The sequence below is a fragment of the Amphibalanus amphitrite genome, unplaced genomic scaffold, assembly GCF_019059575.1.
Source record: "Amphibalanus amphitrite isolate SeventyFive unplaced genomic scaffold, NRLGWU_Aamphi_draft 000221F_arrow, whole genome shotgun sequence".
Taxonomy (NCBI): Eukaryota; Metazoa; Arthropoda; class Thecostraca; order Balanomorpha; family Balanidae; genus Amphibalanus; species Amphibalanus amphitrite.
Window position 1 is genome coordinate 7148 of NW_024881716.1, and position 12327 is coordinate 19474.

General features: G+C 51.6%; 1 protein-coding gene across 1 annotated transcript; it reads left to right on the plus strand.

Moving 5' to 3' along the window:
* Positions 1-699: 699 nt before the first annotated feature.
* LOC122385539 (uncharacterized protein K02A2.6-like) lies at positions 700-12258 on the plus strand (the record flags this gene model as incomplete). The annotated part of the gene is made up of 5 exons (XM_043373882.1): positions 700-2373; positions 2484-3043; positions 3405-4244; positions 8299-8522; positions 12239-12258. Coding segments are annotated over 5 exons (3318 nt in total), but the record flags the coding sequence as incomplete, so codon positions are not given.
* Positions 12259-12327: the final 69 nt, after the last annotated feature.

Genomic DNA, 12327 nt, shown 5'->3' on the forward strand with positions numbered 1-12327 from the left:
CGAGGTCATCTCAGGTCACGAACAGAATCTAGAGCGCTGAAAACGCTTTAGATGTGTTCGGCTCGACGTTGCGGATCGACTGATATGCAACATGACCTTTTCCGTTCAGGTCATGACCTTGACCTGAGGTCAAATTTTCAAGTTGACCTTTCAAGGTCAGATTATAGTTCATTCGACGCGTCTCAACGAGAGGAACACGATGCTGGCAAAAGTAATGTCATAGCTCTTTTGAGTCAAAAGTTATTGCCGAAAAAACGTTTTTCGTAAAAACGGCTATTTTTGGAGTTTTTGCCCTCTGGGTGCTAAACCGTTGACCTGAGTGTAGTGTTCGCTATGGCAGTAGTTTAGTGCTTTTTACAAGACCTCACGTGACTCCGCCATTTTGGGAAACATACAGTCTACGTTCCACCTGGCCATTGTATACAACAGCTAACAGTTCGGGTTCCATAACACTACATTTTGGCGACTAGCACGAGGTAAGTGCAGACTTTAGTGAAATCGCGTGTCGCGAGTTTCAGTGTAACCTTTTTTTGTGTTTCGGCCCGCGGTACGGCCATGAGCGGCGACAGTGAACCGCCCCTACCCGTGCCGTTTTTGCCCCATCCCGGGACGCCGGCCGTCCCGTGGAGGAACTGGGAACAAAAATTCGAACTTTATCTGTTGGCCAGGTGCGGCACGAGCCCCCTGCCCCCCGAGCAGCGGCGCACTCTGCTTCTGTGCGCGATCGATGACGAGGCGTACCGGGTGTTCGACACCCTGCCGCCGGTTGCGAAACGTGACGGCGAGGACGACTACGACGTGACCCTCCGCCAGCTCCGGGAGTTCTACACTCCCAGGACCAACGTAATCGTGGAACGATTCCGATTCCGACAGCGAGCCCAGGCCCCCACAGAGTCCACAGCAGACTTCGTCGCTGCTCTGCGCGGCCTGGCTCGCATCTGCCAGTTCGGCCCAATGGAGTCGGAACTCATCCGGGACGTGGTGGTGGAGAAGACCCCCCACCAGCGCCTGAGGGAGCGGCTCCTTCAGGACCGGGACCTCACTCTGGACAAGGTCCTGAGCGTCGCAGAGACCTACGAGGACTCCCTGCGTGAGGCTGCAGCCATCTCCCAACCAGTTGCAGCCCCACCCGTCTCATCCGTGGCAAAGGTTACGAGGAAGCCACAACAGAAGGGAAAGCAGCAGCAGCAGCAGAGCGCCAGCAGCGACTTCTGCACCAACTGCGGACGTGATGATCACGCACCCAGGGATGCTGCCTGTCCAGCCCGCAGAGTGACGTGCCACTCCTGCGGAAAGAAGGGCCACTTCGCCAGCTGGTGCAGGGGCGGCAGTGGAGCAACCCCAGCAAGGCCAGCTCAACGACAGCACCACAAAGCAGTGAAGGAGCTGAACGTGCTCTCCTGTGCTGCCACCACTGGGTCACGCCTCACCTGTACCGTCCAGGTGACTGCAGGTGACGTCACACAGGAGGTACCCCTCCAGGTGGACACGGGTGCCACCTGCTCACTCCTGAGTGTGAACCGTGCCAAGGAGCTGTTCAGAGGCGTGGCGTTCAGCCCCTCCAGCTCACGGCTCTACGGCTTCGGCCAGCAACCACTCCCAGTCCTGGGAACGCTGCCTACCACGGTGACCTACAATAATCAGGCTGTGCCAACAAACTTCTACCTGGTGGACACCAAGAAGACGGAGGCCATCATGGGTATGGACCTGCTGCAGGCCCTGGGAGTCACCCTCCACCCAGCCTCGCACAGCGTCTACACGTTGGCAGGCTCAGCCCCGTCAGAGCTACCTACCATCGAGGGCTACGTCCACCGAATCAAGCTGAAGCCGGACGCAGTACCAACTGCCTACAAGCTGCGCCGGCTGCCCCTCTCCGTGCGAGAGGAGGTCTCAGCAGAGCTGAACAGTCTGCTGGAAGCAGGAGTCATCGAGAGGATCGAGTCCTCCCAGTGGATCAGCCCGCTGACCGTCTCAAGGAAGAAGGACGGCAGGATCAGGGTCTGTGTAGACCTGCGTGGGCCGAACAGCCAAATCGTGCCAGAGGTCCACCCACTGCCCACGATCGACGAGCTGGAGTCCAAGCTCTGTGGCACCCTCTACAGCAGGATCGACTTGAAGTCGGCCTACCACCAGCTGCGTCTGCACGAGGACTCGCGTGACATCACCGCCTTCCTCACGCCAGACGGCCTGATGCGCTACACCAGGGTCCCGTTCGGCCTGGTGTCTAGCGGCAGCGCGTTCCAGAAGCTGCTCAGTCATCTACTGCAGGGTATCGACGGCTGTGGACACTATCTGGATGACATCCTGGTCACCTGCCGCGATCAGTCCGAGCACGACAGGCGCCTCCGCACCGTGCTGGACCGCCTCAAGCAGGCAAATGTCACCATCAACACATATAAGTCCTCCTTCAGCCAGCCAGAGGTGGAGTTCTGCGGTCATCAGCTCTCCAGACACCCCTGTCGGTACCCCTGTCTACCACCAAGGCCGTGGCCGAGGCCCCGCCTCCCACCAACGTAAAGGAGCTGCGCAGTCTCCTGGGCTCAACCGGCTGGTTCAGCAGGTTCGTGCCTCAGTACTCCGCTGTGGTGAGACCCCTCGCCATCATGCTGAAGAAGGACGCCACATTCCAGTGGACCAAGGAGGCCAACGACGCCTTCAACGAGGTGAAATGGCTCATCTCAGCCAGGCCGGTGATGAAGCCCTTCAGCGCCCGCCTCCGGACGATCGTGACGACCGACGCCAGCGACCGCGGCGCCGGTGCCATGCTCACTCAGATCCAGCCGGACGGCGAGGAGCGGCCAGTGGCGTACTGGTCCCGCTCCTTCACCGACGCCGAGTCGCGGTACTCCGTCTCCGAGAAGGAAGCCCTCAGCGCGGTCAATGCTGTCGAGCATTGGCGGACGTACCTGTGGGGCCGTTCATTCATCCTGCGGACGGACCACTCTGCGCTCACCACTCTGCTCACGCCGAAGACGTCCAACCGCGCCGGCGCGCGCATCGCCAGGTGGCAGTCCCGCCTGCTGCCGTACTCGTACACAGTGGAGTACCGGCCCGGGCGCAGCATCCCAGTGGCTGACGCCCTGTCGCGGCTGCCGCTGCCGGACACCGGCGCCGCCGAGACGGACGGACGGCACCGATGACGTCAGTGAAGTCATCACTGATGACGACGTAATAATTCGTAATAATTCGTAATAATTCGTTTATTAGGGCTGATCCACAGGTGGCTATTACGGCCCAGTCAGTACAAGCAATATGAGAGTACCTAAGTCACAAAAATCATCATAGTAAAAGACACAAAATGTACAATGGTACTAAAAGAAAAACACTCAGGTGGCGACATATCTCTATCGGAAGAACCGCATCAGCTGTGCCCTGGAGGCGGTCCCTGTCACCTCTCGCGGCAGCCCGTTGTGCTACGTCGGCCGTATGTGCTACGTATGTGCCGCGTCGGCAGCCGATCCAGTCATGGAGCAGCTGCGGTCTGTCATCCGCACCGGCTGGCCCGACGCCGCGCGCCAGTGCACGCCGGAGACGCGGGACTACTTCGCCGTGCGGAACGAGCTGCAAGTCCGCCAGGACGGAGTCGTGCTGCGCGGCCCGGACCGCGCCGTCGTCCCGGCCGCGCTCCGCTCAAAGTACCTCCAACTGGCGCACCGAGCGCACGACGGTGTCGTGCGAACAAGGCAGCTCCTGCGCGACCTCGCCTGGTGGCCTGGAATGTCAAAGGACGCCGCTGCACTGGTCGCCGACTGCCCGTCCTGCCACGCAAAGGACGCCGTGCTGACGCAGCAGGCGCGCCCCGCGCCGCTGCAACCGGTCGAGCTTCCAGACCGGCCCTGGTCTAAGCTCGGACTGGACATCGTGGGCCCGATCCCCGGCGCCCCACCGTCTGCAAAGTACGCCATTACTATGACGGATTACCATAGTAAGTGGCCAGAGGTCGCTCTGACGTCATCCATCGAAACTGATGACGTCATTCAGTTCCTGAGCCAGGCCTGGTCCAGAGAGGGACTGTGTGACGAGCTGGTGACCGACAACGGACCCCAGTTCACCAGCGACAGGTTCCGACAGTATCTGGCCCAGCGCGGAATCAGACACCACACGTCTGTCGTCTACTGGCCGCGCAGAAACGGAGCAGTGGATCAGCTCAACCGAGAGGTGAAGATGTGGCTCAAGGAGGCCACACAGCTGCAGTCGCGGACGGCCGCCAGCTTCAGCGGACACATGCGACAGCGCCTCGCTCTGTACCGAGCGACCCCGCACTGCACCGAGTCCCCTCCACTTGGACTAGTGTCTGTTGGTCTAGTATCGTTTGGGCTAGTTCATTTGGTCTAGTGCTTTATTTGGTCTAGTGCCACTTGAGCTAGCTTCATTTGAGCTAGTGTCATATTTGGTCTAGTTCATTTGTGCTAGTTCCCGAAATTTATTTGAAATATATAGTTCCCTGAGATGCTCGTTGTCGTATATATTTCGTTCGTTCGATTATGTATAACACACTTCAGATTTCAGATGTTCGGATGTTGGTGTACTTAGTTCAGATGCCCTTTTGCCGGAACAAACATATATAGAGTTTCTTCAAACCTTAACCCTCGCCCCGTTGGGGGGGCCATTTTGGCCCCCCCCCTGTGGTTTTTCCTGAATAGCAAGAAAACGGCGGCGCGCAGCGCCGCCAAATTTTCAGCACCTTCCCGGGCATCAATTTGACACCTTCACACCGAATTTCAAGTCTTAGGTCACCTTAGGTCAGGAGTTATTGAGGTCAAACTGAGGTCATGTTCGCGCAAAAATGAGCAAAAAACATGCAATCTTGAAACGCTCACTAAATCTACAGTTATCAAGCAATTTCAAAGTTCTTTATATGGTCTAGTAGACAAAAAGCGGCGCTACAAAATTGCTATCTCGGATTTTCAAAATTTTGGGATTTTGACCCTGAAAAATTAAAAAAATTGATTTTTTTAGAAAAACTAAAAAAATCAAAAATTTTTCCGAATTTCGAAAAAAAACGGAATATATGTGATAGTCCCTGCGCTCTTCTATATACATACCAAATTTCAGATCGATATCTCGTTTTTTGGCCAAGTTATAGCGAAAAAAACTGTTCAAAAATGATGACGTCAAATTTTTGAACTCAATTTTTAGCGATTCTAGACCACGTACGGCAAAACAAAGACCACCATTGAACTCCCCGTGACGAGCTGCATCGAGTCAATACCCATTTTATGCAAAAATATTAACTTTGAAATTTGACCTAATTTGACCTGACCTTGACCTTACCTTGACCTGACCTTGACCAAAACGTGACCTAAGCTGGCCCCAAAGGCTGCCTGACCCACATAATCGCATTCGTCATGTAAAATGGACCATAAAACATGTATCACACGACACTTTCATATTGTGACCCCCCCGTGACCTGACCTCTGTGACCTGACCTGGTATCAGTGACCTCAAATAGCAAAATATGTGTTTGAAGAACATTTCCCCATCGATGATTTTCAATGAAATGCATTTTACTCGATTTTACAACGCATTTCTTGAAATGCCTGTAAACGGTGAAAATTGGACATTTGACCTGACCTGTGACGTCATCGGTTTGGCCTAGGTCAATAAAATTGGGTCACAAGGTAGTTCCCTGACAGGGCTATCCAACACCGTTTGCCGCTTGTCGCTAGGTTGCGTGGTTCTCGAGATCTTAGGGGGGGGGGGCAAAATGCCCCCTCCCCAACGGGGCGCGTTGCTCGGCAGAGCCCAACGGGGCGCGGGTTAAAGGCAACCCGCCCAAATCTTGATGTTTCGGATTTAAACGTTCAGTGTGATAGCATATCCCACGCCACGAAGGAATTCCGCCCGCTCTATGGTGCCTTCCGCTAGTCTGGTTATAAGTGTTGTCAGGCGTTTATTCATATTTTTAACAGTTTTCTTGGATTTTTGAACGTCATGACCCGCCTTAAACCTGAAAAGATCGTTAACTTGTAAATTTTCTTCACGCTGGAGCGCTGCGAAGCAACGGAAGATGGAGGAATGGGGGGGAATCCAGCATGGCCTGTATCCCCCGATGCCATCCCTCAAGCTTGTTGGTTGTTCGGGGTATGCCAGATATGGTCCTTTCCTTAACCCGCGCCGGGCCGAGGGGGGGGGGGGGTGTTTGAACACCCCCCCTGCGGTTTTTCGCAGATATCTCAAAAACGGCGGCGCGGAGCGCCGCCGTTTTTGGCACACCTGTTTGTACATCTTTTCCGCACATGTTGTGAAAATTTCAGACCCAGGTCGCCTTAGGTCAGGTCACCAGGTCACGCCAAGTGACCTCACCTCAGAAAAAATAAGAATGCTCGTCATAGCTACACCGATTGATCGATTGCCTTGAAACTTTCACCAATTGATAAGAGCAACAGTATCTATAAAATGTATATCTCGGAATTTTGATATCGTTGACCTAAGGTCAGGTCAATTTTGCGGCCTCTCCATTATAAGTCAATGGGAGAAAATTGAAAAGCGTCTGTTTTGCACGAACGCCATTCTAGACACTCTCAAACATCGAGATGTAAGTAAAATTGACACACTGAACTAGAAAATGGCAACTGTGACCCCTCGTTATGTCCCCGAGGTAATCTCAGGTCACGAACAGAATCTAACAGTTTTTCGCTAATAACTTCTGATAGAGGCGTCCTAGAGCGCTGAAAACGCCTTAGATGTGTTCGGCTCGACGTTGCGGATCGACTGATATGCAACATGACCTTTTCCGGTCAGGTCATGACCTTGACCTGAGGTCAAATTTTCAAGTTGACCTTTCAAGGTCAACTTATAGTTCATTCGACGCGTCTCGACGAGAGGAACACGATGCTGGCAAAAGTAATGTCATGGCTCTTTTGAGTCAAAAGTTATCGCCGAAAAACCGATTTTCGTAAAAACGGCTATTTTTGGAGTTTTTGTCCTCTGGAGGCTAAACCGTTGACCTGAGGTCAAATCTGAGAGCATTACTCAGAAAGGCCTGTAAAAGGACTATCGAATGCGCTTTTCCGCGGCGCTGTAGCTCTATCGGTTCCCGAGATAGCCGTTGGCAGTTTCCAAAATGTTGAAATAGTCAACATTTTACCTTTAGTGACCTCTGGTGACCTGACCTTTGACCTGACCCAAAAAATGACCGAAGTGTTTTCGTCCTTATTTTGGACGTTCTTTCGATTGCCGCTTACCGCGTTTCGCTACGTGGCCCAGGAGCCGAGTTAGAAGGGGGGGGGGTGTTCAGACACCCCCCCCCCCCGGCCCGGCGCGGAATCTCAGAGCACCGGCCCGGCGCGGGTTAACATTCCACATTTCTTTTGGAATTTGGGGGTTTCGGCGAACCCCTCTGCGCCCTTGCCTTCCTATATATGTGTCCTCAAAGTAATCATAAAGGTCTGTTAATCCCTCGATGGCAATTTGCTCGACATATTCTTGAAGTTGTTCAAAAGCTTCGTTCACATTTTCAACGTCAAGGAAGGCAAGAGCGCAGAGGGATTTCACCGCTTCTCGAACTTCCGGTTGATTAATGTAATTTTCCGTTAGGCCAGCTCCCTGAACTTTCCGCCAAACCGCTTGAGTTAAATGAAAGAAACAGCCTGCTACATTCACTTGAGGAAATTCAGTTAAAGGAAATAGTTCACTTTTAACATGGGATTTTGAGCTGGAATAGCAGTTTCGTAGCTTGAGCTGAGACTAGCACAAATCAGGAGCTTTTACGGCTCAACGATCACCCTAGACGAAGATATTCCATTTCTCGTTCCGAAAAGAGTGCCTTGTAGAGGAATGCGTGCCTTGCACAGGAATGCAGCCACGTCATCGTCAGCCAATCAGCGTGCTGCTTACAGCCAATGCAGTATGCGTAGGTTTGAGCTACGCAATATGATTGGTCAATGCGTAATAAGCTTCCGCGTCAAACATTATTTTACATATAATATAGTTCGTCCTATATTAAAATATAGAAAATAATTGTTTTTACAAAAAGGTTTTATTTTATTTCATGATTATTTTGAGCATAAAAATCATAAATCAATAGCAAAATACTGATTTCAGGAAAGTGGACTGTTTCCTTTAACAAAGCGCGCTTACTAGCTAACTCAAAATCCATGATGCAAAGATGAGGCGCAAGATTTGGGCGAGCATCCTTTAAAATTTGGATTTGGAAATGAGTCTGCTGAAAGCTAGACGAAATTACGGCACTAGACCAAAGGCACTAGCTCAAATGAATGGCACTTTGGCACTAGCTCAAACGAAACTAGCCAAACTGGCGCTAGACCAGCTGAAGCACTAGACCAATTGCACTAGCTGCCAGTCACCCTCGGCGCTCCTGCACGGCCGGCGCATGCGTCTGCACCTGCCGGTCACCACAGAGACTCCGCCGCGCGACAGCTCGCTACAGCACCGAGTCGCCACCCAGCAGCAGCGCAACAGCCGCGGGTACGACTCGCGACAGGCCACCCGGCCGTCAGATCTCCAGCCTGGCGACACGGTGCGCGTGCGGCGACAGGGGCACGTGCCCAAGAACCAGAGTCGGTTCTCCAGCCCGCGCCGAATCGCCAGACAGCTCGGCCCGGCGACCTTCATCCTGTCCGACGGGACAAAGAGGAACGCTGCACACCTCGCCCGCATCCCAGACGGGGCGCCGACCGGCTCAGCACCTCCGAGCACCGACGGGCCGGAACCGCCGCCGCCGCCGCCGCCGCCGCCGCCGCCGGCCGACCCGGCTCCTCCGAGCTCCGGCGAGCCCCAGCCGCCATCGCCGCAGCCGACAGCGTCCACCGCGCCACCTACAGCGCCGACAGAGAGCGCCCGCCCGTCAGATGTCGCTGACGTCGCGCTGCCGGCCGCCACCGGCGCTGCTCGTGACCGGTCCCCCGGTAGAACGCGCCCGCCTCAGAGGGCGCCCGTCGGCGGCACCCCGAGCCGTGAGTTGCCGGCCTCCTCCCGAGGACGCCGCCGATTCTTGCCGCGCCGATTTACGTGATCGGCGAGAAGTGTATCTTAAAGGGCCGGCGGGTGTAGTGTTCGCTATGGCAGTAGTTTAGTGCTTTTTACAAGACCTCACGTGACTCCGCCATTTTGGAAAAAATACAGTCTACGTTCCACCTGGCCATTGTATACAACAGCTGACAGTTCGGGTTCCATAACACCATGGATTAGAGATAACTGGATGGGGCACTCCGGCGACTTTAGCGTCACACGGCCGTTATGCGCATGCGCGAGGAACGTACACGACCGCGACCTTGGCGCCTGTTGTAAACTCAATGGTGGAGTGCTTTGCGGCGATCGTTATTTTGCTTTTACGTGTGATTACGTGTGTTTAAAGAAGAAGTTGGGGCGGCATATTTTATATTTAAAGGTGAGGAATGCAGTGAAGGTAAAAGTTTGGTCCCAATAGCTATAATTGATGAAATAACGCCATGCTCTGAAAACAACACCTTTTTGGCAAGAAGCATAAATCGGTGAATATCTCTTTGATACGGTAGGCTAAGTAGATGTGAGGTAGTGGGTTTTATTCAGAATCGTTCCGAGAATCGATGGCATGTAGAATTAAATGAATATTCATGTGTGGTAATAGGAGAATGGCCTTTGAAGTGGTGACTACAAATATGGCGCACATTGTTCATCACAGATTACACTGCTTTAACATTGGTTTGGAATAGTTTGCCTTATTATAAGAATAATGCAAAATAAATACATTTTAAAGATACTGGAATGCATTCTTATTTAGCCCCACATTCATTTCAGACCTTAACTACAAGTTACAACACTATAATGACTTATAATGCTGCATATCAAAATAGGTACTTCCACAGCGCAAAGTATTATATGTTTAGCTTGAAGTGTTGTCTGGATTGAACAGTTTATTTGTAAACCTTTTTTCATTAACTAACAAGATTTATAATAAATATACTATTAAAATATGGTCACAGAATTATTATCTTCCACCTACCAATAATTTTTCGTTACGAATTTACGCTTCTTCAAGGAGTTCTTGATTGCAATCATTTTATCATAAATAGTTAATACCTTTTTTTAGGAAAAATGGAAATTTATGTCTAGTAAGAAGCTAAATTCCTCCTATAAAAATGAAATGATTAATATTTTATCAAATATACAAGGAAGTGCATTCGTATTTCTACCTATCTTGTATTCAGGAACATTCCGTTCTTATAATACTTTCTAATGATATAACTCAATTAATATTACTATTATTTTATAAATATGCATTGAAATTGAGTTGATTCTTCATAATATCCACCTATTATATCTAATCACATTTGTACCTTTTCCACTTTCCAGTTTGACGAGCTACCAGCCATTGGTTCTGGATCAGTCTGTTTATGAGCACTGGACTGGAAGGATGGGGATTGGGGCTGGGGCAAGATCATGATGGCAATGCTTGTGTGGTGCCTCAAGTGTTAAGCATGTATGTGTATTGGGTGTTGTATACAGTGCCTTCGTGTTAATGTTTGTAAATGCCAGTGTTTGCTTAATTTAACTGTTTGATTGATGCTTAGGGATGACATTGGGCAATTATGTATTGCTAGGATGTTTGATATTGAAAGTAGTTTTGTGTATCACTTATGTTTATAAAGACCAATGGACACCTGAACCCTGATGCGTTAAGGCGTGGAGATCTACTGGTCATGTTTGTATCGATACGTCTCCACTTCCCTACTTGCCCCTTGTTCCATCAATGGCCTCCGTTACTGGAGGGCAGTGGGCACTGATCAGTGTTTTTTAGATGTCTGTGAACTTGTCCGTCCTTGGGAGTTGTTTTTGATGGGCTGTTGTTTTGAAGAAAGCTAATGCTGAGCGCTGTAGATCGGTGAGTTTTTGTTGCAAATAGAATCGTCTCATTCAGCATTCTGTTTACTCATGGCATTTGCTAACTTAATGTGCGGGTGTGTCGGTTCCTGTATAGCTTCTGGTGTATTATAATTCTTTGGGGCGTTAAATAAGAGAATAGGGGCATACATACAGTGGGCCGATTCGACCGTCGACAGGCGGAGCTGAGCTTCAGGCGAGACCGGCATGTCTCGGTAATGCAAGCACTGGAGGGAAATGGTTCTCCTCGTACTGCCCTAGTGCCCTCACCAGTCGCCAAGGAGCCGGGTGGGGTGGCTGGCTATCAGCTCAGAACAAATATGGGTGATCAGTGATGAGGTGAGTTGGTTGTGAGGATGTAGAGGACGAACATGCGCAGAAACTGCGGGCGGAATCCGCGATTCGATCGTCGTTAAGCGGGCTAACGTATCCGAGCGACCACGACTTTTATGAAATCGAGCACATTGCACACGTGTAGCATCGTGCTGACTACCCGTTGACACCCACCCACCCATCCAAAGGCCCCAATAGCGCAGCTTGAAACGGCGAGGAGCGTAAGATACGGCCGCCGCTAATGCTCTCAGCCGGCCCGGGCGCCCGGCGGTCGTGTACGTTGTTAGTTCCGGGTTCCGCCACCAGGCGGCCGCCGGCCGCGGCGGTGTGACGCGTAGATCAAAGGATACCGCCGAGAGTGCCCCATCCAGGTATCTCTTATCCATGATAACACTACACTGAGGTCAAATCTGAGAACATTACTCAGAAAGGTCTGTAAAAGGGCTATCGAATGCGCTTTTCTGCGGCGCTGTAGCTCTATCGGTTCCCGAGATAGCCGTTGGCAGTTTCCAAAATGTTGAAATAGTGAACATTTGACCTTTGGTGACCTCTGGTGACCTGACCCAAAAAATGACCGAAGTGTTTTCGTCCTTATTTTGGACGTTCTTTCGATTGCCGCTTACCGCGTGTCGCTACGTGGCCCAGGAGCCGAGTTAGAAGGGGGGTGTTCAGACACCCCCCCGGCCCGGCGCGGAATCTCAGAGCACCGGCCCGGCGCGGGTTAACACCTTCAATACAATGTCATAACTCTACCTCGTCTGCTATATCAAAAGTAATAGTCGAAAAACTGATGTTGAGCTTTTTTAAAAGCCTTTTGACCTAGGCCGACCCTTTGAGTGGCCGCTGGCCATCAATTGCACGCTGTCCATCATATATGAGCAGAATGGTCGTGTTTCTGTAAATATGCTGTTGTTTTTTACGTGCCTCTTCAGGTCAAGAGCTGTTTGTCCTTTTCCCCGATTTGGCTGGCAATGATGACAATGATCTGACCATTCGTTGTTGGTAAGGGGCCCCCATTTGGTTTAGGGGGGCCCACGTTGCTGGGGGGCCCATCGCGAACGTCTCTCATCCCCGTCGCCAGAGTTCTGGCTGCGCCACTGACCGTGGGCTACGAAACACCAAGAGTCTCACCGGATCACGATCACATTTATTGGCAAAAAAAAAAAAAAA